Source organism: Lepidochelys olivacea, assembly GCF_965140295.1.
Source record: "Lepidochelys olivacea isolate rLepOli2 genome assembly, chromosome: 24".
Lineage (NCBI taxonomy): Eukaryota > Metazoa > Chordata > Testudines > Cheloniidae > Lepidochelys > Lepidochelys olivacea.
In genome coordinates this window covers 9,492,097-9,518,209 of record NC_140434.1, presented here as the reverse complement: position 1 = coordinate 9,518,209, position 26,113 = coordinate 9,492,097, and the positions used below count along the sequence as shown (strand labels likewise).

The window sequence follows — 26,113 nt, the reverse complement described above, 5'->3', positions numbered from 1 at the left end:
CACAGCATGGGGAGGAGGTGGCCAGCCCTCTGTGGAGGAAGAAGTGGTTCGGGACTATTTAGAAAAACTGGACGTGCACAAGTCTATGGGGCCGGATGCGTTGCATCCGAGAGTGCTAAAGGAGTTGGCGATGTGATTGCAGAGCCATTGGCCATTATCTTTGAAAACTCATGGCAATCAGGGGAAGACCCGGATGACTGGAAAAAGGCTAATGTAGTGCCCATCTTTCAAAAAGGGAAGAAGGAGGATCCTGGGAACTACAGGCCAGTCAGCCTCACCTCCGTCCCTGGAAAAATCATGGAGCATGTCCTCAAGGACTCACTAAGTCTCACTTAGACGAGAGGAAAGTGATCAGGAACAATCAGCATGGATTCACCAAGGGAAAGTCATGCCTAACTAATCTAATTGCCTTCTATGATGAGATAACTGGTTCTGTGGATGAAGGGAAAGCAGTGGACGTGTTATTCCTCGACTTTAGCAAAGCTTTTGACACGGTCTCCCACAGTATTCTTGTCAGCAAGTTAAAGAAGTATGGGCGGGATGGATGCACTACAAGATGGGTAGAAAGTTGGCTAGATTGTCGGGCTCAACAGGTAGTGATCAAAGGCTCCAAGTCTAGTTGGCAGCTGGTATCTAGTGGAGTGCCCCAAGGGTCGGTCCTGGGGCCGGTTTTGTTCAATATCTTCATTAATGATCTGGAGGATGGTGTGGATTGCACCCTCAGCAAGTTTGCAGATGACACTAAACTGGGAGGAGTGGTAGATATGCTGGAGGGTAGGGATAGGATACAGAGGGACCTAGACAGATTGGAGGATTGGGCCAAAAGAAATCTGATGAGGTTCAACAAGGACAAGTGCAGAGTCCTGCACTTAGGACAGAAGAATCCAATGCACCGCTACAGACTAGGGACCGAATGGCTCGGCAGCAGTTCTGCAGAGAAGGACCATGGGGTGACAGTGGACGAGAAGCTGGATATGAGTCAACAGTGTGCCCTTGTTGCCAAGAAGGCCAATGGCATTTTGGGATGTATAAGTAGGGGCATTGCCAGCAGATCGAGGGACGTGATCGTTCCCCTCTATTCAACGCTGGTGAGGCCTCATCTGGAGTACTGTGTCCAGTTTTGGACCCCACTCTACAAGAAGGATGTGGAGAAATTGGAGAGAGTCCAGCGAAGGGCAACAAAAATGATTAGGGGTCTGGAACACATGACTTATGAGGAGAGGCTGAGGGAACTGGGATTGTTTAGTCTACGGAAGAGAAGAATGAGGGGGGATTTGATAGCTGCTTTTAACTACCTGAAAGGTGGATCCAAAGAGGATGGATCTAGACTATTCTCAGTGATAGCAGATGACAGGACAAGGAGTAATGGTCTCAAGTTGCAGTGGGGGAGATTTAGGTTGGATATTAGGAAAAACTTTTTCACTAGGAGGGTGGTGAAGCACTGGAATGCGTTACCTAGAGAGGTGGTGGAATCCCCTTCCTTAGAAGTTTTTAAGGTCAGGCTTGACGAAGCCCTGGCCGGGATGATTTAGTTGGGGATTGGTCCTGCTCTGGGCAGGGGGTTGGACTAGATGCCTCCAGAGGTCCCTTCCAACTCTGTTATTCTATGATTCTATGATTGCCTGCTCTGTCCATTCCTTCTGGGGCACCTGGCATTGGTCACTGTCGGAAGACAGGATACTGGGCTAGATGGACCTTTGGTCTAACCCAGGATGGCCGTTCTTATGCATCCCTTTCCTAATGGTTCCTAACATTTGCATGGGGATAGATAGATAGCTCAATCTGAATTCTACCAACACAAACACATATACGCATGCACATACATTCACATGTGTGTGCACACATCCACACACACAACTACACCCACCCACCTAACAACACATGCGTGTACACACACCCACACACATGTGCACACATAGACCTACACACCCACACAAGAACACACGTATACACATGCATATACACTCACAGACACACATACGCACACACATCCACACGTGTGCACACATGCAAACACACATACGTGTGTCAGAGGGCTTTCCCTCAACCCTACCACTTCCCCGCTTCTTGTCACACAGACAGCAAGCAGCAAAAGACCAGAAGTCCGAAGTGCAGACAATGTGATGTTTATTGGGGTTAGTTTCCCAGCAAGCATATTCACACCAGTCGGGCTTATCTCTATACGGGGATAGAGCCTGTTCCCCAGTGTTCCCTTCCCAGCTCCAATGCCGCAAAGAATTTACCTATTTCCCTTCTTCTTCCTGTTTGACCCCAGTTTGTACAGTAATATTCTCAGCTATACCTTAACCAATTATTTCACTGAAATTCAACTAACTAATCCTATTATATTGTAACATAATTCCCTAACCAATTATATCCCACTATCCTAAATAACTTACACCTAGCCAAATTAATTATATGGCAGACAGAAACAATTAGAGAACCAGACAGATTGACAATAGAAATGTGGGGGCCATAAGGATAAAACATGCAGAAATGAGGGTTTCACAACCACAACTATTGAGAAGTGATTTCTTGCCAGACAGGATGCTATCAAACTAAGTTTTCTTTAACCATCTTAAGACCTGTTTCTTTATCTGGTGGTGATGGGCACTATCAGGACAGGATCGTCTTCCTAACAGCCCAGTACCACCTTATTTCAGTGTGACTGGTTTGGGATGTGAGGACGTGACCGTTCGCTTCCCAGCTCATGGCTGCCTCTGCTGCTTAGCCAAAGGCCAAAGGCCTTAGCCTAAGAACAAGGCCTCAGACTAGCCTAGTGAGAGAAGGCCCGTACGCAAGCGGACTGTGATTTTGATTCTTTGTTTTATATAAGTGATAAAAACATACAAGTTCTTAAAGTATAGGCTTTACAGGCAGCCCTGAATATCTATATTCTAACAATGTGCACACGTCTACACACAGAACTACACACACCCACATAACAACACACACATACACCTGCATATACACTCACACACATCCATACGCACACACATCCACATGTATATGCTGTGATGAAGTGGGACTGTTCTTAACGTTTCCTCTGAATAGTGTGGGGGTGCCTCAGTTTCCCCTATACAGTTCTTAAGTATCTAGGTGGTGGGGTAAGGGTGTATGATCATTGCAGAGCCCTAGAGGGCAGGTGTGTGCAGGGGTCTGGACACAGAGAATGGCCAGCACCCTGTTTCCTGGCAACTGATGGCCTGGGCCCTTCCGCCCTGCAAGGTGAGAGCTAAAGTGTTGGAGAACAAGGGGATCAGGTGACCTCCTGGCCTGGGAAAGGAACAAAGCCCAGAGGAGGAGGGGCTGGAGGGCGTTTCAGTTTGGGGCTGGCTGGCTCATGGAGTGAAGTGCAGACGTGGTTGTCTGGCTCGCTGCCCCCCAAAATGGACCCAGCTGAGGGGTCCTGTTCTCTGCACCTGCAAACTCTGTTTTAGACCATGTCCCTGTCATCTAATAAACTTTCTGTTTTACTGGCTGTCTGAGAGTCACGTCTCACTGCGAAGTCGGGGTGCAGGACCCTCTGGCTTCCCCAGGAGCCCGCCTGGGCGGACTCGCTGGGGGAAGTGCACAGAGGGGCAGAGGATGCTGAATGCTCCGAGGTCAGACCCAGGAAGGTGGAAGCTGTGTGAGCTGTGTGTCCTGAAGACAGTCTGCTCTGTCAAAGTCAGATTCAGGACTCACATAATTTGTCATACCACTCTGTTTATTAGCAAAGCGCTTTGCTAATGCACCCAGATGTGAGCCCCCCTCTGAGGCTCAAGATAACTTATTTATACAGCTAAGCCAAAGCCAATTTAACATAAGAGACAAAAGAAAGCAGAAACTGACAAACATACATACATATCTTATTTGCATACTAACGTTTACCAATCTCCTAGCTCAGTAGGAGCTCTAAGTTAATTAGTTTCAGGACCCATTGTCTCACACTCCTTAACGTTTCTCTTCCTGACAACTATATTTCAACAAACCCTTCAAGTAGCATTTCTTTAATGAATTATAATTTCAATATAATTCATTCTACTTTCACAGCTCACAGAAAGGAGACTTCCCCAGAGTCCTGACTGGCTATGTAGGGAGCAGTTCCAGAGCATCGCCCAGAGACTCCGTGACATATGCATATACATATATAGAATCATAGGACTGGAAGGGACCTCGAGAGGTCATCTAGTCCAGTGCCCTGCACTCATGGCAGGACTAAGTATGATCTAGACTATTCCTCACAGGTGATTGTCCAACCCGCTCTTAAAAATCTCCAATGATGGAGATTCCACAACCTGCCTGGGCAATTTATTCCAGTGCTTAACCCGCCTGACAGGTAGGAAGTTTTTCCTAATGTCCAACCTAAACCTCCCTTGCAGCAATTTAAGCCCATTGCTTTTTGTCCTAGCCTCAGAGGTTAAGAAAAACAATTTTCCTCCCTCCTCCCTGTAACAAGCCTTTATGCTTTTGAAAACTCCTCTCATGTCCCCTCTCAGTCTTCTCTTTTCCAGACTAAACAAATCCAGTTTTTTTCATTCTTCCCTCCTAGGTCATGTTTTCTAGACCTTTCATCATTGTTGGCGCTTTTCTCTGGACTCTTTCCAATTTGTCCACATCCTTCCAGATATGTGGCGCCCAGAACTGGACACAATACTCCGGTTGAGGCCTAAGCAGCGCGGAGTAGAGCGGAAGAATTGCTCCTTGTGTCTGGCTTACAACGCTCCTGCTAATACAGCCCAGAATGATGTTCGCTTTTTTTGCAACATGCATTTACATGCACATACACCAATGCACATGCACACACATCTACACGCAAACGCCAGGCGTGACATAGAACTAGTTGGGAAATTGATTTATTTCCCGCCCCCACCCCCAAAGGAATTCTATTAAAACAAGACATTTTTTCCACTTTTGTCCCCCCAAAAATCCTTTTTTTATTTTTGACAATATTTTTGACAAAAGTGGAAATCTGGGGGTGACATTTCCATTTTGTAAACACAAAGAAACTTTCAGCCTGCCTGGGCACCACACCATGGTGAGGGCCTCTGCCCACCCAGGGAGCGCACATGGCAGGGGGTGGGGTGGAGCTGGCATGTGTCCCCCTCACCCTGACGCTGTTGCCAAGAGGCTGAACCATTCCTGGTTTGGCCGGTTCTTTCATGAGGTTTCCTGCTCCGACTGTCTCAGTTTGTCTGTCTGGTGTCGTTCTCAACTACAGACCGCAGGGGGTGACGCTCCGATCTCAGCACATGGCTCCTCACTCCTGGGGTGTTATGGCAGTGGGACCAAGTCAATCATTTCAACCCTGCCGTCCATCCCCTCGTGGGACCGAGCAGACAGGCTGAGCTGGTCCCTTTAGATCCCAGGATATAGGAGACAGCCAGAATGAGTGGGTTCTTGGGATCCCGCTGGTAGATACAGCAAAAGCCAGGGAGACTGAGTTTCCCCCATTACATCTCCCCCTCAGTAGCAGAGTGGGGGGCAGTGGAGAGCTAGTGAATCCTTTTAGATCCCTCTATCTCACCCCCCTGGCATGGAGCAGAGAGGAAGCGGACGGTCCCCCGCTGTACGGATCCACAGCACAGAAAGCAGAGGAATTCGCAGGTTAGTGTTCCCGTGGCACGGACAGCAGCTCCCAAGAGCAGCAAAGAGACAACCCGGCCTGCTTCATCATGCAACGTCCCGCTGTCCCAAGAACGTCTCTGGGGACAGCTGGAATATCCCAGGTTTCCCCCTCGCCCATCGGAACGCCTGGTAACTACAGACGAGCTGCTGCCTTGGCACAAACCCCCATCCCTGGCACACTCTCAGCACGCAACGTGCAGACAGCACATTTCCAAACTCCAGAAGGTCCTGCGGGGGGTGAGCTGGATGGAGGGTGTCAAGGCTGATTCCCCACTCTGGCACTGCGAGTGCAGAAGGTGGGGGCTGCAAGGACTCTAAAAATTAATACTGGCCACTCCAAGCGTTAAACTCCCAAGGTTACATCTTCTCTCTGACCTTGGATGGGTAGATGCTGCTGCTCCCCAAGTGCAGAACCCCTTTGAGAGCCCAGGAAGGTTCACTTGGGTGTTCCTTCCTGTGGGATACCCTCAAGCCCTTTCACGCCCCCTCCGGGGAAAAGCTGAGAAAGAAAAAAAAAGGGGGGGGAAATCAGCTGTTGCCACCTGCTAATTTAAACAACATGGGCACAAACCTCTTAGGACACAAAAAATTCAATTCTGTTCTTAAAAAAGGTAAATTTTATTAATAAAAAAAAAGAAACAAAATACATCTGGGAACTCAGGCATTTGCTAGATTAAAAAACAACAACCCTAGAAGGATTAACCTCAAGAATAGCTCTCTTGAGGTCCAGCTGAAAGGTTACAAGCAAAACAAAAAGCACCTGGGGTTAGCACAGAGGAATCCACAAGCCATAACAAAATAAAAGGGATAAACCTAATCGCGTCTTCCTGGACATTTCCTGGTCTACTTACATACCTGAGGTTTTTAAATGAGTAATTTCTAGGTATGATACTGATGGTTTTTTTCATACCTGGCCCAAGCTCTTACAGCACAGCTCTGCCCTGTCCACCTCTCCCCAGGGAACAACCCCAGACAGACAAAAGGGGAGCCTTGTTTCAATTTTCAAACGTTCTAGCCTTCCCATTGGCTCTTTTGGACAGGTGCCCACTCACTTCCTTTTACCTACTCATAACACTGAGACTTTTTAACCCTTTAGAGGTAGAGCAATTAGAGAACAGCTCCTAAGAGGAATTTTATATCTACTGGCTGGCTGAGTGTCCATAAAAGGGAGCTTCATTTATCACAGAAGGGCACTCTCTGATAAAGCCAGCTGAGTGAAGTCTGTCTGAGAGAGAATAAATGAGTGGCAAGGGACCAGTAAATCTCGGGGCATGCCCTTTAACGGCTTGGATTTGGAGACGGGGCTTGTGGGAATACTGTGGGATTCGAGTTCGCTCTGTGTTTACAAGGAAGAAATGGTCCTGTGGGACAAGCACTCAGTTTCTGGCTGGAAGAGAAGCTGGAAGAGAACCGCCACCCTCCGAGTTCTTCGGGGCAACGTGACCCTCAATGCCGCTTGTCCAGTTTTGCATTATAATAAACTCATTGAGGCACAGAGTCATTTGCAAAAAAATCCTTCATGCCGGGAAATACTGGACACTGGTAAGCTGGCTTCCTCTGTGCCTTGCTAGGAGCAATGCAGGACCCTAAGGCCTGGTCTAAAAAAGAAATTTAGGTTGTCATAATTACGTTGCCCAGCTATGTGAAAAATCCACAGCCCTGAGCGGCACAGTTAAGCCAACCTAACTCCCCGTGTAGACAGCACTAGGCCAACAGGAGACTTCTTCCATCAACCTGGCTACCATCACTCGGGAAGGTGGATTATCCGCAGCGATGGGACAACCCCTCCCGTCGGCACAGGTGGTGCCTACACTGAAGCATAGCGGCACCAGGGTAGAGTTTCAGTGTAGACAAGCGTTCAGTGTCCCAGCTGTGTATGTTTCATGTACCAGCCTGTCTTGGAGGGCCCCATGCCATCTGCAGCGCTGAGATGTGAGAGAGGCTGGCGTGTTCAAGGAGGTGGCTGTCCCCTTTGATCACACGGAGGCTTCCGAGTGTTTCACAGCCATGCCCCAGTTGGGGCCTAGCCCCCGTCCCTGCGCTCACACGCACAGGGTAACTGCTGCAGCAAGGGAAAGCACCAGGCCAGAGAAGCAGATGGCAGCGAGCCCGCAGTTTAGTTCCAACCTAGACTCTTGATGATGTTCTGCAAAGAAGAAGGAAAAGGTTTGATCCACTCGAGGCTTCCCAGATTGGTGGGGAGCAAACTGGTCTGCTGGCTCATGGGGAGTCCCCGAACCCAGAATCTACACCAGCAAAGCTCCTGTTTAGCAGACGTCTTATGCCAGCCAGCTTGCTCTTCAGCCGCTGGGGCTTCACTGCCAGAGCCCCTGGCAGACGTTCTGCAGGCACATGCAGAGGGCTGTTTGCACAGGGTGGTGGCCTCTGGGACTTTGCCTCCTCCCCAAGTCATTGCATCTGGGGGCTCTGTGTCTGCACTGCCATGCCATGTTGCGCTGGCATCGCACAGAGCTGCCCCTCGCCAGGCCCTGGGGATTTGTCTGATGGGATGTCACACTATTGGCATGTCATCAGCCCGCGCGTCAACCGGGCATCATGGTGCGTCGGTGCCATGTCATAGCATGGGGCCCGTGCGGCCACGGACCCACCACGAGCAGGACGAGAGGCAGGGTGCCCCACTGTTCGGACACTAGCCAGAGACTTGGGAGATCAAGGTTCAATTCCCTGTTCTGCCACAGACCCCCTAGGGTAGGGCTGTCCTGCCATCAGGGGGCAGAACTGCAGCACATGTTGACAAACCCAAGGGAGCTGACTCTAGCTAGTTCACATCCTGGCAGCATGGGCTCACCACCCAAGTTGACCTGCAGGGTCCCAGCTTATACAGCCCTGGCTGCCATTGCTTCCCCACTAGTGCGGGGATGTCTCCAGGGGCTGCAATTCCGCACGCTGCGTGCAATGCAGACATCCCTTGCGTAGCTCTGTGCCTCAGTTTCCCAGCTGTGCAATGGGGGAGACAGCCCGGCCCACCCTCACAAGGGGGCTGGGATTAAGGATGGGGAGCAACTCAGATACTCTGGGAAGCAGGGGCCGTGTTTGTACATAGAAAGGGCCTGGCTCCCTGCTACACACATGCTGCCAGGTTCAGTCAGGCCGTATGACGCCCACTGGGGGTGGGGATGAGCCCAAATGGACACTCAGCTCTCAGATTCTCATTCTCTTCTCCCCAAGGCTGAATCCAAAAGCCGAGGTGGCCCGGAGGCCTCTCCGCCCAACACGTGCCTCCTCGCCCCTCCCTCCTACTTACCGCTGACCCAGAGCTGCACCTCCACAGACACGCAGTCGTAGCCCAGGCCCACATAGCAGGAGAAGTTCCCTTGGTCGGACGCTGTGACTCCGGCAAGGTGCAGGGTGGCGTCGCCATGGGCCAGCCCTGTGGCGTTAACCCACGTCCTGCCCTCGAAGCGTGGCCTGTAGTGTGAGCAATTCTCGCTCCCATTGCTGCTCATGTAGAGGTTGGTTTCATTGGTCTGGCTCCGATAGTTCCACATAACCGTTGAGACCTTTCTGGGATCGTAGACTGAGAAGGGGCAACTCATGGAGATGTTCTCCCCGACCTGGGCCTGCAGCTGGGTGTGGGAGGTGTTCCCACATGGCTCAGCCGGGCAGGCTAGGGAACAGCAGAGCAAAGTCACAACCCTGGTGAGCAGGAGCCATGTCTAATGCTGTCGGTACCCACCTGAAGCTGATCCTGACCCGGGCCTCTGGCTACTACTGAGCCTGTCCTACGGCCTTGTCACCACCACCACCATGGCACCAGAACTGCAACATCCCAGTAAGCCAGTCAGCCCAGGGCTGTGCCCCTCTCCCCTCATCAAATAACTCCATGGAGAAGACACACATGAAGGGATTGAATTAACGGCCAGAGGATTTAATGGAACAATGCAAGCAGAACAGAGCTTACTGAAGCACTCCCGTTTCACCCGAAGGAGCCCTCCGTGCTTTACCAACCATGCACTCAGCCTGAGAGTCACTCCAACCACCCCAGACAGGCAGCCACCGAGCAAAACGAAGTGTAGAAGAAACCTGGGTCCAAATGGAGATGGGGGTGGGGGAAGGAGGCTGAGCTGGGAATCAGGGCACTGACGTGAAGAGCCTGGCCTGGAGGAAAGGCACAAGGGGATCTGCAATGACCAGGGCCCACGTTCCTTGTCTCAAACCAGATAAAAAACGCTAAGAGAGCTTAGGAACATGTATACAACAGACCTCGCTCAGTTAGAGAACTGCCAGGTCTAGAACCTGGTGACCATATTCATGCCAAATCGGATGGAGAAAAAGGATGCACAACGCCAGCTGTCCTAAAGAAAAAGAATTCTGTGCCTAGATCATATGTGATCAAGACAGATGGTGGAGAGTTCAGCAGAAACCATCAACACCCACACTTTGTTCCTCAGCAGGAACAATCAACAGAGTAAACTCTACAGGTGGCAGATGCAGAACACGAAGAAGGCTCAAGGATTCCAAACCGACCAGAGCCAGTCGTAACTAACGGACAGCCAGATGACCAAGTTGTTCCATGTTCAGGTTCTGTAATTAGGAAACCAGCACAATTCAGAGACACTCAACGGCCTGATCCGTACTGAACTTCAAAGAGAGCGTGGCCGGGAAACTATGGTAAATGATGGGAATGTAGAACTTAGAAGGGGGAGACGTAATGGAACGTTAAACCGTATTGTAGTGTTCAGCCATTAGGTGGCGCAGTGTATAAAACACCTTATTTCAACTAGCCCCAGCCATACCTGGCAGAGCATTAAAAGATCTTATGCTGACGAGCACAGCTGGGGTGGGTAAGTGAGCTCTGTGACTAGGCCAGGTCTGGTAGAGAAGAACGTGACCAGGCTGGTTTTGGACAACAGCAGAAAAATTCTGTTTCAAAATGTCAACCAACTCTAATATTAAGCTGCCTCCCAGGGAGGTTGTGAGTTGATCAGGTACCATGGTGATGGGCACGAACCTGAATAGAATAGAATAGAATAGAGGCGTTGTTAACTACTGTCTGCAGAGCACTCTGAGGTCCCTGCGTGCTGGGCTCTAGAGAAGGACCCCAACCCATTTGAGACCCCCATCCCAATCCCACACAGACAGAACAGCCGTGCGGTGACACTCCCAGTATTTACCTAGCTGCTGGACAACTGTGATGAGGAAACCCAGGTGCAACAGATCACGCCCCATCTCCACCGGCTGTTATGGCAGCTCTGCTCCCCCTGACCTGAGAGAGGGAAAAGAAAGGCAGAAGGGGTCACTACATGCAAACAGGAGGGGAACCTGGCTGAGCCAGCAAAACCCCAAGCAAACTACACCAGGGAGTAGTCCTGGTCTCGATGGGTGAGCCCCTCCCTCCAAGATCAGAGACCAGGGACAGCTGCAAAGCTCAGATGCAGCCCGGGGAAGGACATATCTGGATCCTAAGAAGAATCTGGAAATAGCAGTGGGAGTTTTTTCCATACCGCCCACCATCATTCACTCCCTCCCACCACACTCTCCAATAGGGCAGTGATTCCTCTCCGGCCCCTACCAACTTCCCTCCCCTCTCAACGCAGCAGAGGCTGACTGGGGGCAAATTCTTCTTGCTTCCTTCCTACCTGGCAAAGCGAGATAAGCCAGTTTCCAGCATGGCTACATAGAGAAATTCCATCCAGCTGGCATCTGTCTCAATAGCTTATCAGTGATTTTCATCCTCTCTGAATAGGTTACAGATCATATGAGTAGGCTTGGAAAGTTTTTACTGTTATCAGTAAATGTCAGCAAATGCTGATTTCACTAGATACTCACAAACCACTGCAAAAACATTTTCACCGATATTAACAGAGAAGCAAAATAAGAAAAATACTGCTTGAGAATGTATTGGCCACGTTCATGTAAATCACCATGTTTGCTGGCATTACCAGAGTTGGAGCAGGGCCTGTTTAGATGGGGGGGGGGGGAGCTGGCCTCCGCCCATGCTCCCTATAACGTGTTCATTTTGGGAGCACGGAGGTGCTGAGGCGAGGACCCTGCGACTTCAAATCACTGCAGTTTCCTGCAACTGTGACCATCTAAATCAATAAACCTAAAAATTGCTTTAAAATAACCATCAATATTATCCACAGAAATGGCCAAAAAATGAAAATCGAATAGTGCCAAGCCTCCATAGCAAATATTCAATTACGCTAATCCATGGCGAACACCTGGTTCAAATCCAGCAACAGGTAAACCAATGCAAAAAAGGTTCTCCCCTCCATGAAAAGGCAGATACCAACCTGGAGCTGCCCCCGTGACCCAGCCTGAAAATGCCGCTAGGAACAAGCTAAACTCAGTGTCAACATTTAAAGAAAGCAAAGGGAAGCTGAGAGCATGAAGCCACAGGCTAATCTGTTTGCATTTCTGGAGAACCAACGAGGCTACAACTACTGGCTGCGTTCCTGTGGGACAGCTGGTCTTGCCCACTGGGCAGGGGGACAGGGGAGGACGAGTTGGTTTGAGGATTTCTCTCGAAAAATAAGTCAAGAATGCTTTTGTATTTTTTAAATAAAAATCATGCCAGAATAAAGCAAGCAGCACAGAAAATGCATTGGGATTCCTGATGGATATCGACTTCCTGGGGACGCACTGAGATACTGCAGTGACGATAGATAGATTTAAGAATATAAGAACATAAGAACAGCCATACTGGGTCAGACCAATGGTCCATCAAGCCCAGTATCGTGTCTTCTGACAATGGCAATGCCAGGTGCTTCAGAAGGAATGAACAGATCAGGCAATCATTGAGTGAACCATCCCCCCTTGTCCACTCCCAGCTTCTGGCAAACAGAGGCTAGGGAGGATGGGGTTGCATCCCTGTCCATCCTGGACCTATCATCCAGAAACGTATCGAGTTCTTTTTTGAACGCTGTTATAGTTTTGGCCTTCACAACGTCCCGGGGCAAGGAGTTCCACAGGTTGACTGTGCATTGTGTGAAAAATGCCTTTCTTTTGTTTGTTTTAAACCTGCTGCCTGTTAATTTCATTGAGTGACCCCTGTTCTTGTGCTATGAGAAGGAGTAAATAACCCTTCCTTATTCACTTTCTCCACACCAGTCAAGATTATATAAACCTCTATCATATCGCCCCTTAGTCGTCACTTTTCCAAGCTGAAAAGTCCCCATACTTTTAACCTCTTCTCATACAGAAGCTGTTCTATACCCCTAATAATTTTTTTTTTTTACCTTTTCTGTACGTATTCCAATTCCAATATATCTTTTTTGAGATGGGACAACCAGATCACCACACAGTATTCAAGATGTGGGTGTACGATGGATTTATATAAAGGTAATATGATATTTTCTGTCTTATTATCTAGCTTTTGTTTGCCAGAAGCTGGGAATGGGCAACAGGGGATGGATTACTTGTTCTGTCCATTCCCTCTGGGGCACCTGGCACTGGCCACTGTTGGAAGACAGGATACTGGGCTGGATGGATCTTTGCTCTGACCCAGTGTGGCCGTTCTTATGTATCCCTTTCCTAATGGTTCCTAACATTTGCATGGGGATAGATAGATAGATAGATAGATAGATAGATAGAGTGTATGGGGATAGATAGATAGATAGATTAGATTAGATCTATCTCACCTGCAGGATGTTGTTCTCCGTTTCTCACAGATCAGCAATCTCCACTGTGCAATGTAAGTTTCTCTTCTTTCTCTCCATATCACACAGCCCATTCACCTCCTTGCCTCTCCTGGCATGCAAGTTGGCAAGTGAGTCCAGCTTGGCATGATTATACTGGGCGGGCATCCTGAGTCACACCACCCATAGCCCCTCCTCACATCCCAAGTGTCAAATCCATCATATGGGTTATCTGAAGTGCCGACAGTTGTGTCCCACAGCCCAGCTGCTGGAGCAAATGCAGCTCAGGCTGTTAGGAACAGAGAGCTGTTCCCACACGATGGCAGCTGACCAGATCACTTGAAATGAGCTGCTGGTTCTCAGCCCAGTGCCTTGTGAACCCAGGGACCTCCTGCCCCTGCACAGAAAAGGGTCATGAGTCAGACACATCATGGGTACGGCTCAGCTTGGCCTCATCTGATTTCAGCAGAGTGGAAGTTGCCCCTTTGTGCGCCTGGTTAAGCAGACGTGGAATTTATCATAGTCAGTAACTGGCTGTTTTGCAGTAGAGGCTCCTGCCTGAGACCAGGGCCCAATTGTTCTGGCCCTGCACAGACCCCCAACCAAGATCAGGCACTCATTGTGCCAGGTGAGACCAGACCCTGGCTGAGATCAGGGCCCCATTGTGCCAGGTGCTGCACAGACCTTGTGCAAGATCAGGGCCCCCATTGTGCCAGGTGCAGGACAGACCATGACCAAGATTGGGGTCCCCCATTTTGCACAGACCCTGAGTGAGATCAGGGCCCTGTTGTGCTGCATGTTGCACACAAACCATGGAAATCCAGGCTGCAAGGTGCTTCCAGTCTATAAGAGGAGACAGCAATCTGCTGGGGCAGACCACATGGAGGCAGTGTAGCTAGAACATACTCAGGATGAACTTTACCCGATGTAGATCCAGACGGACCCCTAAGGGTGTCAGGAGAGAGGGTGGGTTTTTTTGAGGGAACGGGGCTTGGAGATCAACGTCCCCGTAAACAGCAAAATGACGCAGGGAGCCTTGAACAGCTGCGAAGGCAGCCCCCAAGCATGTGACTCCCAGGTGTTTGGGATCACAACCCAGTGGAGAACCCAAGAACAATTCCATGGCTGACGGATCAAGCAGAGATCAAGGCTGTCCACCTGCCCGCCCACCCACCGGCCTCGTGTCACTTTCGTGCTAAGGTTGGCTTGTGGGAGGAAGGAATCTGAGCCGAATCCACTTTCCTTTCATCTGGTTCCGCAGCAGGACTCTGGAGTTGATTAGCCGATTTCACAGTGAAACCGCTCTGCTCGCTCAGTGGACAGCCTGGGATCAGAACTCTCCGGACTGCAGCAGGCTCTTGCAAGTGACGCTGAGCAGGCGAGGGCCTAGAGGCCGTGGAAGAGTGTCCTCTGAACCACAGAACTTGGACAATGTGACCTCTAAGCTGTCGCCCGAGGCGAGGGCTAGAGGGAACGGATGATCGCAAGGGAAGTCGAGGTGCCCAGACAAAAGGGAGACGTGTGTCCATCTGCGATCCAGAAGGCAGGTTCTCTAAACCAGTGCTACTCAAAGTGGCGGTCCGCGGACCAGTGCCGATCCGTGAGCCATCGGCTGCTGGTCTGAGTGCACATTGGGAAAACAAATTGCTGACCCCTCACATCAGAGAGCTCGAGAAGCACAATGAGCGTTCACAACCACCACAGCAGCGTTAGAGCTCCGTCGGGTGCCTCTGGGGTAGCTCAGGTAGGATTTCCACCTGGGGCGGCCGGCACCATTCCAGCAGGCCAAGAAGCCCAATCCAAAGCAGCTGTGCTGTGCCAGCTAGTGCCACACCACGGCTAGGCTGGGATTTGTGAAGGGGCTGGTGGAAATTTGGGCACCTAAAGTTCTTGGGCCCCTTTGAATGCCAGTGTCAAGGTTCCTTCCCCACTCTGAACTCTAGGGTACAGATGTGGGGACCTGCATGAAAACCCCCTACGCTTATTCTTACCAGCTTAGGTTAAAACTTCCCCAAAGTACAAACTATTTTACCTTTTGCCCTTGGACTTTATTGCTGCCACCACCAAATGTCTAACAGATATATAACTGGGAAAGAGCCCGCTTGGCAACATCTTTCCCCCCAAACTCCTCCCAAACCTTACACCCCCTTTCTTGGGGAAGGCTTGATAAAAATCCTCACCAATTTGCATAGGTGACCACAGACCCAAACCCTTGGATCTTAAGAACAATGAAAAAGCAATCAGGTTCTTAAAAGAAGAATTTTAATTGAAGAAAAAATAAAAGAATCACCTCTGTAAAATCAGGATGGTAAATACCTTACAGGGTAATTAGATTCAAAACATAGAGAATCCCACTAGGCAAAAGCTTAAGTTACAAAAAGACTCAAAAACAGGAATATCCATTCCATTCAGCACAGCTTATTTTATCAGCCGTTTAAACAAAACAGAATCTAATGCATATCTAGCTAGATGACTTACTAAGTTCTAAGACTCCATTCCTTTTCTGTTCCCAGCAAAAGCATCACACAGACAGAGAGAACCTTTGTTTCTCTCCCCCCTCCCCCCGCAGCTTTGAAAGTATCTTGTCTCCTTATTGGTCATTTTGGTCCGGTGCCAGCGAGGTCATCCTAGCTTCTTAACCCTTTACAGGTGAAAGGGTTTTTCCTCTGGCCAGGAGGGATTTTAAAGGTGTTTACCCTTCCCTTTATATTTATGACAGCCAGCCTGAAGAACTGGGGCATAGCAGAGTCAGAGCTGCTCCCGCCCGACTGGAGCCAGGGCCTGGGGCTCAGTGGAGACAAGGGGCACAATCCGTTGCAGGTGGGGAGAGAGGCAAGGGCAAAAGCATGACGGAGTTAAGGGGCGAGAGCCAAGGGGCAGGAAGGAAGCCTGTGGATGCAAACATCTTTCAGCCTGGTGCACTGAGCCCATGTCTCCCTGCCCCTTGCACCATTCACTCACCCAGCGCAGCGTGTGGCCGCCTACACCCACGAACGATATGGCGCATGCAAGTGCCCCCCGCACCTTACAATCCAAAGCATAGGCTGCTTCCACCCGTGCGCCCTACGACATGTGGTGTCGTCCCTTTTTTCACAAGAGCCAGGCAGATTCCCGGCTGCTCTGCCTGTCTTATCCCCTCCCATCTGGCCCCCAGGCTCCCCTAATGCCACGTTGCTGTATTTTACTAGATGGGCCAGGTCCAGCGCGGAGCCCTCCCTCCCTCCCCCCCGCCCTCCCCTCCCCCCCCGTGTCTCTGTGCGGATCTCTGGCTCTGGCGAGAAAGCGGCTGCCCAACCCCGGCTGTGTCTGGGTGTTCTCTTGGCTCACTGCCTGCTCCTGAGGCCCAGCTGCTCACATTAATGCAGCCAGGGGACCCATGCAGCCCAGATAAACCTTAGCTAGTGCCCTCCGGGGACACAGCCCAAACCACGCAGCCCCTTCAGAGCCCTGCCCCATGGCCAGGCACCAGGGTGAGACAGGCACAGGGCAGTCGCAGCTCCGAGTGCCGACGTTTCTTGGGGAGACTGGTCACTGGTGTGAACCCAGCCTCGGCTGGTGCCATGGGGCTGCTTGGCAGCTGTCTGTGTGATGAGTTTGGTGGGTCTCAGTCTGCGTCTCAATGGATGAATGCCCCTCTTGCTAGAAGTATACCCTGCCCCCCCCAGTGGGCACTAGCTGGCAGAGAGCCCAAGGCCTGAGCAGGCTTCGGAGCCCGAGCCCCATTCTCTACTCCAGGGACTGTGTCCAGGGCACATCCAGGCTGGCCCGGCCCCTTTCCATAGAGCTATTCAACTCCCCCGCACCACCACGTAAGGCCTGCCCCGGGGGGTGGCTGGGCCAGAGCAGACGGGGCCGGGGGGCAGGGCCTGTCCTGCGGCGGGGCCTGGCTGGAACATTCATGGGGGCCAGTGCCTGTCCTGGGGGAGCTGGGCCGGAGCAGACTGAGGGGGGGCAGTGCCTATCCTGGGGGGGCAATGCCTGTGCTGGTGGGGGGCAGTGCCGGAGCAGGCTGATGGGGCAGTCCCTGTCCTGTGGGCTGGAGCAGGCTGGGGGAGCAGGGCCTGTCCTGCAGAGGGGCCTGGCTGGAACATTCAGGGGGGGCAGGTGCCTGTGCTGGGGGGGCTAGGCTGCAGTGGGGGGGGGGGAAGTGGCTGTCTAGAAGGGGGCAGTGCTGGAGCAGACTGGGGGGTAGTGCCTGTCCCAGGGGGGCAAGGACAGAGGAGGCCTGGGGGGGAATGCCTGGATTGGGCGGGCTGAGCTGGAACAGGAGGGAGCAGTTCCTGTCTGGGAGGGGGCTGGACTGAAGCAGGCTGGGTGGGGGGAGTGCCAGAACCTCCCCTTCCCCCTGAGCCCCTGCCCCACCTTGTCCCCCCACCGCCCAGGCTCCACCCTGTCCCAGCCCTTCCTCCAGGCCTCACCCCTGCCCTGCCTCTTCCTCCTGAGGCCCCCCCCAGTTCGCTCCTCTTTCACCTTCCCCCGTCACTCGCTGCTCTTCCCCTCTTTCCCACTCCTAGGGTTGCCAGGTGCCCAGTTTCCGGCCAGAATGCCCGGTCAAAAAGGGACCCGCTGACCATTAAAAAATCTGGTCTGCGGCGCAGCAGGGCTAAAAAGGGCTCCCTGCCTCTTGTGGCTCCACGCAGCTCCTGGAAGCAGCAGCATGTCCCCCCTCCAGCTCCTAGATGTAGGGGCAGGTAGGGGGCTCCGCACGCTGCCCCCGCTCCAAGCACTGGTTCCGCAGCTCCTATTGGCCGGGGTTCCCGACCAATGGGAGCTGGGGGGTGGCACCTGCAGACGGGGCAGCACACGGAGCCGCCTGACTGTGTCTCCACGTATAGAGGATTTCCTGAGATAGGGCTGCAATGCATTGGTGGGAAAAAGTGGGAAAACTTGCCTTGCTTCCGATCATGCCACAGCTTTTGTAACTAAACAGAGAACTTCAGTTTCTAGGACCGTCAGTCTAGCACTTTAAGCAGCACTTCACTTACTTAGTGGTTAAGAAAAGTTATACCCATTTGTTCTGAAAAATGGAAACAGCAAAGCCATTTACTATGAGTAAAATACACTTGAAAAGTGAATTGCAGTTGAGATTTGAGCTTATTGTTCTTTCTGAAGTGGCATGTGTGAGACTGGACATATGGACAGACAGTATCAGAATAGATAATCTGTTTTAAAGCAGGACAAATTTAATATCAATGTTTAAATTTATACATTAAGGGTCCAATCATAGCCCTGGTCTACACTAGGACTTTAGGTCAAATTTAGCAGCGTTAAATCGATGTTAACCTGCACCCGTCCACACGATGAAGCCCTGTATTTCGACTTAAAGGGCTCTTAAAATCGATTTCCTTACTCCACCCCGACAAGTGGATTAGCGCTTAAATTGGCCTTGCTGGCTCGAATTTGGGGTATTGTGGACACAATTCGACGGTATTGGCCTCCGGGAGCTATCCCAGAGTGCTCCATTGTGACCGCTCTGGACAGCACTCTCAATTCAGATGCACTGGCCAGGTAGACAGGAAAAGAACCGCGAACTTTTGAATCTCATTTCCTGTTTGGCCAGCGTGGCAAGCTGCAGGTGACCATGCAGAGCTCATCAGCAGAGGTGACCATGACGGAGTCCCAGAATCGCAAAAGAGCTCCAGCATGGACCGAACGGGAGGTACGGGATCTGATCGCTGTATGGGGAGAGGAATCCGTGCTATCAGAACTCCATTCCAGTTTTCGAAATGCCAAAACCTTTGTCAAAATCTCCCAGGGCATGAAGGACAGAGGCCATAACAGGGACCCGAAGCAGTGCCGTGTGAAACTGAAGGAGCTGAGGCAAGCCTACCAGAAAACCAGAGAGGCGAACGGCCGCTCCGGGTCAGAGCCCCAAACATGCCGCTTCTATGATGAGCTGCATGCCGTTTTAGGGGGTTCAGCCACCACTACCCCAGCCGTGTTGTTTGACTCCTTCAATGGAGATGGAGGCAACACGGAAGCAGGTTTTGGGGACGAAGAAGGTGATGATGATGATGAGCTTGTAGATAGCTCACAGCAAGCAAGCAGAGAAACTGGTTTTCCCGACAGCCAGGAACGGTTTCTCACCCTGGACCTGGAGCCAGTACCCCCGAACCCACCCAAGGCTGCCTCCTGGACCCAGCAGGCAGAGAAGGGACCTCTGGTGAGTGTACCTTTTAAAATACTATACATGGTTTAAAAGCAAGCATGTGAAAGGATTACTTTGCCCTGGCATTCGCGGCTCTCCTGGATGTACTCCCAAAGCCTTTGCAAAAGGTTTCTGGGGAGGGCAGCCTTATTGCATCCTCCATTGTAGGACACTTTACCACTCCAGGCCAGTAACACGTACTCGGGAATCATTGTACAACAAAGCATTGCAGTGTATGTTTGCTGGCATTCAAACAACATCCATTCTTTATCTCTCTGTGTTATCCTCAGGAGAGTGAGATATAATTCATGGTCACCTGGTTGAAATAGAGTGCTTTTCTTCAGGGGACACTCAGAGGAGCCCATTCCTGCTGGGCTGTTTGCCTGTGGCTAAACAGAAATGTTCCCCGCTGTTAGCCACGGGGAGGGGGGAGGGTTCAGGGGGTAGCCACGCGATGGGGGGAGGCAAAATGCGACCTTGTAACGAAAGCACATGTGCTATATATGTAATGTTAACAGCAAGGTTTACCCTGAAAGAGTGTAGCCACTGTTTTATAAAATGTGTCTTTTTAAATACTGCTGTCCCTTTTTTTTTCTCCACCAGCTGCATGTGTTTCAATGATCACAGGATCTTCTCCTTCCCAGAGGCTAGTGAAGATTAGAAAGAAAAAACGCACTCGAGATGAAATGTTCTCTGAGCTCATGCTGTCCTCCCACACTGACAGAGCACAGACGAATGTGTGGAGGCAAATAATGTCAGAGTGCAGGAAAGCACAAAATGACCGGGAGGAGAGGTGGCGGGCTGAAGAGAGTAAGTGGCGGGCTGAAGACAGGGCTGAAGCTCAAATGTGGCGGCAGCGTGATGAGAGGAGGCAGGATTCAATGCTGAGGCTGCTGGAGGATCAAACCAATATGCTCCAATGTATGGTTGAGCTGCAGCAAAGGCAGCTGGAGCACAGACTGCCACTACAGCCCCTGTGTAACCAACCGCCCTCCTCCCCAAGTTCCATAGCCTCCACACCCAGACGCCCAAGAACGCGGTGGGGGGGCCACCGGCCAACCAGCCACTCCGCCACAGAGGATTGCCCAAAAAAAAAAGATGGCTGGCATTCAATAAATTTTAAAGTTGTAAACTTTTAAAGTGCTGTGTGGCATTTTCCTTCCCTCCTCCACCACCCCTCCTGGGCTACCTTGGTAGTCATCCCCCTATTTGTGTGATGAATGAATAAAGAATGCATGAATGTGAAGCAACAATGACTTTATTGCCTCTGCAAGCGGTGATCGAAGGGAGGAGAGGAGGGTGGTTAGCTTACAGGGAAGTAGAGTGAACCAAGAGGCGGGGGGTTTTATCAAGGAGAAACAAACTGAACTTTCACACCGTAGCCTGGCCAGTCATGAAACTGGTTTTCAAAGCTTCTCTGATGCGTACCACACCCTCCTGTGCTCTTCTAACCGCCCTGGTGTCTGGCTGCACGTAACCAGCAGCCAGGCGATTTGCCTCAACCTCCCACCCCGCCATAAACGTCTCCCCCTTACTCTCACAGATATTGTGGAGCACACAGCAAGCAGTAATAACAGTGGGAATATTGGTTTTGCTGAGGTCTAAGCGAGTCAGTAAACTGCGCCAGCGCGCCTTTAACGTCCAAAAGCACATTCTACCACCATTCTGCACTTGCTCAGCCTGTAGTTGAACAGCTCCTGACTACTGTCCAGGCTGCCTGTGTACGGCTTCATGAGCCATGGCATTAAGGGGTAGGGTGGGTCCCCAAGGATACATATAGGCATTTCAACATCCCCAACAGTTATTTTCTGGTCTGGGAATAAAGTCCCTTCCTGCAGCTTTTGAAACAGACCAGAGTTCCTGAAGATGCGAGCGTCATGTACCTTTCCCTGCTATCCCACGTTGATGTTGGTGAAACGTCCCTTGTGATCCACCAGAGCTTGCAGCACTATTGAAAAGTACCCCTTGCGGTTTATGTACTCGGCGGCTTGGTGCTCCGGTGCCACAATAGGGATATGGGTTCCGTCTATGGCCCCACCACAGTTAGGGAATCCCATTGCAGCAAAGCCATCCACTATGACCTGCACATTTCCCGGGGTCACTACCCTTGATATCAGCAGATCTTTGATTGCGTTGGCTACTTGCATCACAGCAGCCCCAACAGTAGATTTGCCCACTCCAAATTGATTCCCAACTGACCGGTAGCTGTCTGGCGTTGCAAGCTTCCACAGGGCTATCGCCACTCGCTTCTCAACTGTGAGGGCTGCTCTCATCTTGGTATTCATGCACCTCAAGGCAGGGGAAAGCAAGTCACAAAGTTCCATGAAAGTGCCCTTACGCATGTGAAAGTTTTGCAGCCACTGGGAATCGTCCCAGACCTGCAACACTATGCGATCCCACCAGTCTGTGCTTGTTTCCTGAGCCCAGAATCGGCGTTCCACAGCATGAACCTGCCCCATTAGCACCATGATGCATGCATTGGCAGGGCCCATGCTTTCAGAGAAATCTGTGTCCATGTCCTGATCACTCACGTGATCGCGCTGACGTCGCCTGCTTGCCTGGTATCGCTCTGCCAGGTTCTGGTGCTGCATATACTGCTGGATAATGCGTGTGGTGTTTAATGTGCTCCTAATTGCCAAAGTGAGCTGAGCGGCCTCCATGCTTGCCTTGGTATGGCATCCACACAGAAAAAAGGCGCGGAACGATTGTCTGCTGTTTCTCTGACGGAGGGAGGGGCGACTGACGACACGGCTTACAGGGTTGGCTTCAGGGAGCTAAAATCAACAAAGGGGGTAGCTTTACATCAACGAGTATTTCAGGCAGGACTTCACGGAGGGTTCCAATAAGAAATGGTGCACCTAAGTTATTGTTCTTATTGGAACAAGGAGGTTAGTCTGGCCTCTGATTGATACATGGCTAGATTTACCTAGCTGCACCTTCTCTGTGAGTGACTGCAGTGTGACCTAGAGGAATGAGTCCCCTAGACAGGGGAGGAGGCAAATGAGTACAAAACAAATCTGGTCTATTTCTTGTTTTGATCCTCTCCATCTATCTTTTACATCTTTGGCTGGTAGCAGACGGTGCAGAAGGACTGCATGCCATCCACATCTCATGACTGCTCGGCAGAAGATGGTACAGTACGACTGCTAGCCATCCTCATCTCTTGCCTGCCCGGCAGAAGATGGTACAATACGACTGCTAGCAATCCGTACCGCCTGCCTGCTCACCATAAGACGGTTCAATAGGACTGACTGCAGGACTAAAGAGAATGACCTGGTCAAGTCACTCCAAATTTAGTCCCTGCGCCCATGTCTGCCCAGGCGCTCCCAGTTGACGTGGCCAGGAGCACCTCGGACACGACGAGGACGGCTACCAGTCGTATTGCACCGTCTGTTGCCAGAAGGCAATGGGTTGCTGCTACTGTGTAGCAATGCCGTACCGCGTCTGCCAGCACCCAGGAGACATACGGTGATGGTTACCTGAGCGGGCTCCATGCTTGCCGTGATATGGCATCTGCACAGGTAACTCAGGAAAAAAGGCGCGAAACGATTGTCTGCCCTTGCTTTCACGGAGGGAGGGAGGGAACGGGGGCCTGACAATATGTACCCAGAACCACCCGCGACAATGTTTTAGTCCCATCAGGCATTGGGATCTCAACCCAGAATTCCAATGGGCAGCGGAGACTGCGGGAACTGTGGGATAGCTACCCACAGTGCAACGCTCCGGAAGTCGACTCTAGCCTCGGTACTGTGGAAGCACTCCGCCGAGTTAATGCACTTAATGCACGTAGAGCATTTTCTGTGGGGACACACACACTCGAATATATAAAACCGATTTCTAAAAAAATGACTTCTATAAATTCAACCTTATTCTGTAGTGTAGACATACAATTGCTTCCTTACTTTAAGTAGCCCCCTTGGCTAATCATGTGAGCAAGAATTGTGAAGTTCCCATCCTAAATACTGTCTCACCATAAAACACTGATTTTAAAAAGAAATCTACTAGAGAAGTATGAAACCTGCTTTCATAAAGTTTAATATAGTTACTACCAATTCCAAAGTGTGACTTTTCACCAGGATGATTTAGGCATCAGGCAATCAGGCATCACAGAAATGCTACCTTTAAACATAGTTCAAAAAAGTTTTATAGCGAAAAGTACTTCTGACTTTTTGAACTTTTAGACTGCTGAGCCAAGGAAAATGTAAGTGTTCCTTTTAATAAATGGTTTGTATATATTGTAAAGTTTCTGATTGCAGTGTTTCATCTTCTCAAGAATGTAGGTAAATCTAGTCTCAAATATATCATATCGGAATTACATTCTCAAATGAAATCTCATCTGATATTCTGCTTCTGACAGAGGCCAATACAAATGCTTCAGAGGAAGGTACAAGAAACTCCATAATGGACAGATATTGAACTGCCCATGAGGCTACTTTCCCCTTAAACACTTGCAGAAAGTGACTGCCTGAAGAATGAGGAGTTATAGCCTTCATTTTTTATTCTAACGAATGTAACCAAGAATATTTTCATTATCCATTTTTAATCCTTTTTATTCTGCAAAGCTCTTGGACTCTGACATATTGTGACAATGAGTTCCTGTGATAAATGAAGGGGGGCAAAGGGATAGCTCCCTTTTATGGACACCCAGCCAGTAGCTATAAAAATCCCTCTTAGGAGCTGTTCTCTAATTGCTCTACCTCTAAAGGGTTAAAAAGTCTCAGTGCTATGGGTAGGTAAAAGAAAGTGAGTGGACACCTGGCCAAAAGAGCCAATGGGAAGGCTAGAACTTTTGAAAATTGAACAAAGACTCCCCTTTTGTCTGTCTGTGGTTGTTCCCTGGGGAGAGGTGGACAGGGCAAAGCTGTGCTGTAAGAGCTTGGGCCAGGTATGAAGAAATCATCAGTAGCATACCTAGAAACTACTCATCTAAAACCCCAGATATGTAAGTAGATCAGGAAATGTCTAGAAAGATGCAATTAGGTTTATCCCTTTTATTTCTTTATGGCTTGTGCATTCCTCTGTGCTAACCCCAGGTGCTTTTGTTTTGCTTGTAACCTTTAAGATGGACCTCAAGAGAGCTATTCTTACTCTGCATTCCAAACTTCCATCTTGCTTGGATTGAGAACTTTGTGGCTCAGAGATAGGGTGACCAGACAGCAAGTGTGAAAAATCGAGACAGGGGACGGAGGGTAATAGGAGCCTATATAACGGAGGGTCATAGGAGCCTATATAAGAGAAGACCCAAAAACTGGGACTGTCCCTATAAAATTGGGACATCTGGTCACCCTACTCAGAGAGCCATCGGCAGAATTCGCTGCATCAGAAGATCTGTTTGAGTCCTGCAGTAGCTGTCTTCATTGTATATGGTTTAGTGTAAAACCTTCCTCTTCAGATCAGTTTATCCTTGAATTATTTTAAGCTTCCTCTCCTGATCTGCCTGAGCAAATTTTATTCGACAGATATTTTTGTTCATGGCAAGAACAGCTGCATCACCACAATGGGAGTATTTTTATTGTCTGTGTAATAACCCTGATGTTTTTGTGATTTAAAAAAAAAATGTATTAGCTTCTATAATGACCCATAAGCTGTTTTCCAGTAGGCATGACCCAACCCCAAAGGATTTACTGTATCACACCTACAAGTTTTTAAAGGAAGAATTTGCATTTGGGTCTAACTTCCATACTAAATATAAAGAAAACCTGAGCGCGTCACCGAGTCCTGCTTCGCCCTGCTTCCTCCCAGCGCTTGCACCGCGAAACAGCTGTTTCGCACGGCAAGTGCTGGGAGGGAGGGGGGAGGAGGAGCAACATGGAGCACTCGGGAAAGAGGCGGGGCCGGGGGGGGATTTGGGGAGAGGTCCAATAGGGGCAGGGAGGGGGCGGAGTTGGGGTGGGGGCGGGGGGGGGCGAGCAGCCACCGGCGCCAAGGAAAGTTGCGCCTGTGATCCCACTAAAGCTACCACCAGGACAGTCCCACTGATGATGATAGACATGTTAATGTACACAAGGATCTAGACCGGGGTGGTCAACCTGTGGCTTCGGAGCCACATGCGGCTCTTCCGAAGTTAATATATCTAGGCACCGACGCCGGAGCTGGAGTCCAGGCTCCAACTTTCCAGTGTGCTGGGGGGTGCTCACTGCTCGACCCCTGGCTCTGCCACAGGCCCTGCTCCCACTCCACCCCTGCCCACCCCCTCCTGTGATGTTATTGACTTGAACTGGGACCGTATAGAACATTGTTGCAACCAAGGTCCTGTAGTGGCACCAAATCTTGTATAAAGGGGGTCAAATAAGGTATCTAAGACAAGGTTATGGTTTGCTGGTTAGGATTGTACTATCTGTTTGCATGTATCATTTTTGCATTTAAAGATATAAGTATTGGCTCTATACTGTCTGTATTGCAAACTTATGCTCTGCTTCTGGGTGACACCCCAGCCAAGTTGGGGTCAGCTCTGCCTAGCCTGCTTGATGGCCCATTAAGGACCATCAGCCATACAAGTGACCCACTGAGAGAAGGCACACATCTCGTGACTCAGCAAGGTATGCAGGGACCTGCCTGTGGACAGAACTCTGAGGTTTTTCCAGGCCACGTGAGGGACAGCTTGTCTTTGGGACAAAGAAAGACCACATGGCAAGAGAGTATAAAGAGCTGCTGAAGCTCCTCCATCTGGTCTTCAATCCTGCTTCTTACCTCTGGAGGAACTTTGCTACACTGAAGCTTTGAACCAAGGACTGAATGACCCATCCCAGCTGGG

General features: G+C 50.4%; 1 protein-coding gene across 1 annotated transcript; it reads right to left on the bottom strand.

Moving 5' to 3' along the window:
* Window positions 1–6,267: 6,267 nt before the first annotated feature.
* LOC311512654 (coxsackievirus and adenovirus receptor homolog) lies at window positions 6,268–13,357 on the bottom strand. The gene is made up of 4 exons (XM_084614005.1): window positions 13,215–13,357; window positions 10,746–10,837; window positions 8,876–9,238; window positions 6,268–7,756 (listed from the first exon to the last, which is right to left on the bottom strand). Exons 2-4 carry the CDS (start codon window positions 10,798–10,800, stop codon window positions 7,653–7,655), a joined length of 522 nt encoding a protein of 173 aa, XP_084470131.1. The 5' UTR covers window positions 10,801–10,837; window positions 13,215–13,357; the 3' UTR covers window positions 6,268–7,652.
* Between the last annotated feature and the right edge of the window lie 12,756 nt (window positions 13,358–26,113).

Coding starts and splice junctions, on each gene's coding strand:
- LOC311512654 (XM_084614005.1), bottom strand. CDS start 10,800: ATGGGGCGTGATCTGTTGCACCTGGGTTTCCTCATCACAGTTGTCCAG. Junction 9,239..10,745: donor CACAGTTGTCCAGCAGCTAG/GTAAATACTGGG, acceptor GCTGTTCCCTAG/CCTGCCCGGCTGAGCCATGT. Junction 7,757..8,875: donor GGTGCAGCTCTGGGTCAGCG/GTAAGTAGGAGG, acceptor TCTTCTTTGCAG/AACATCATCAAGAGTCTAGG.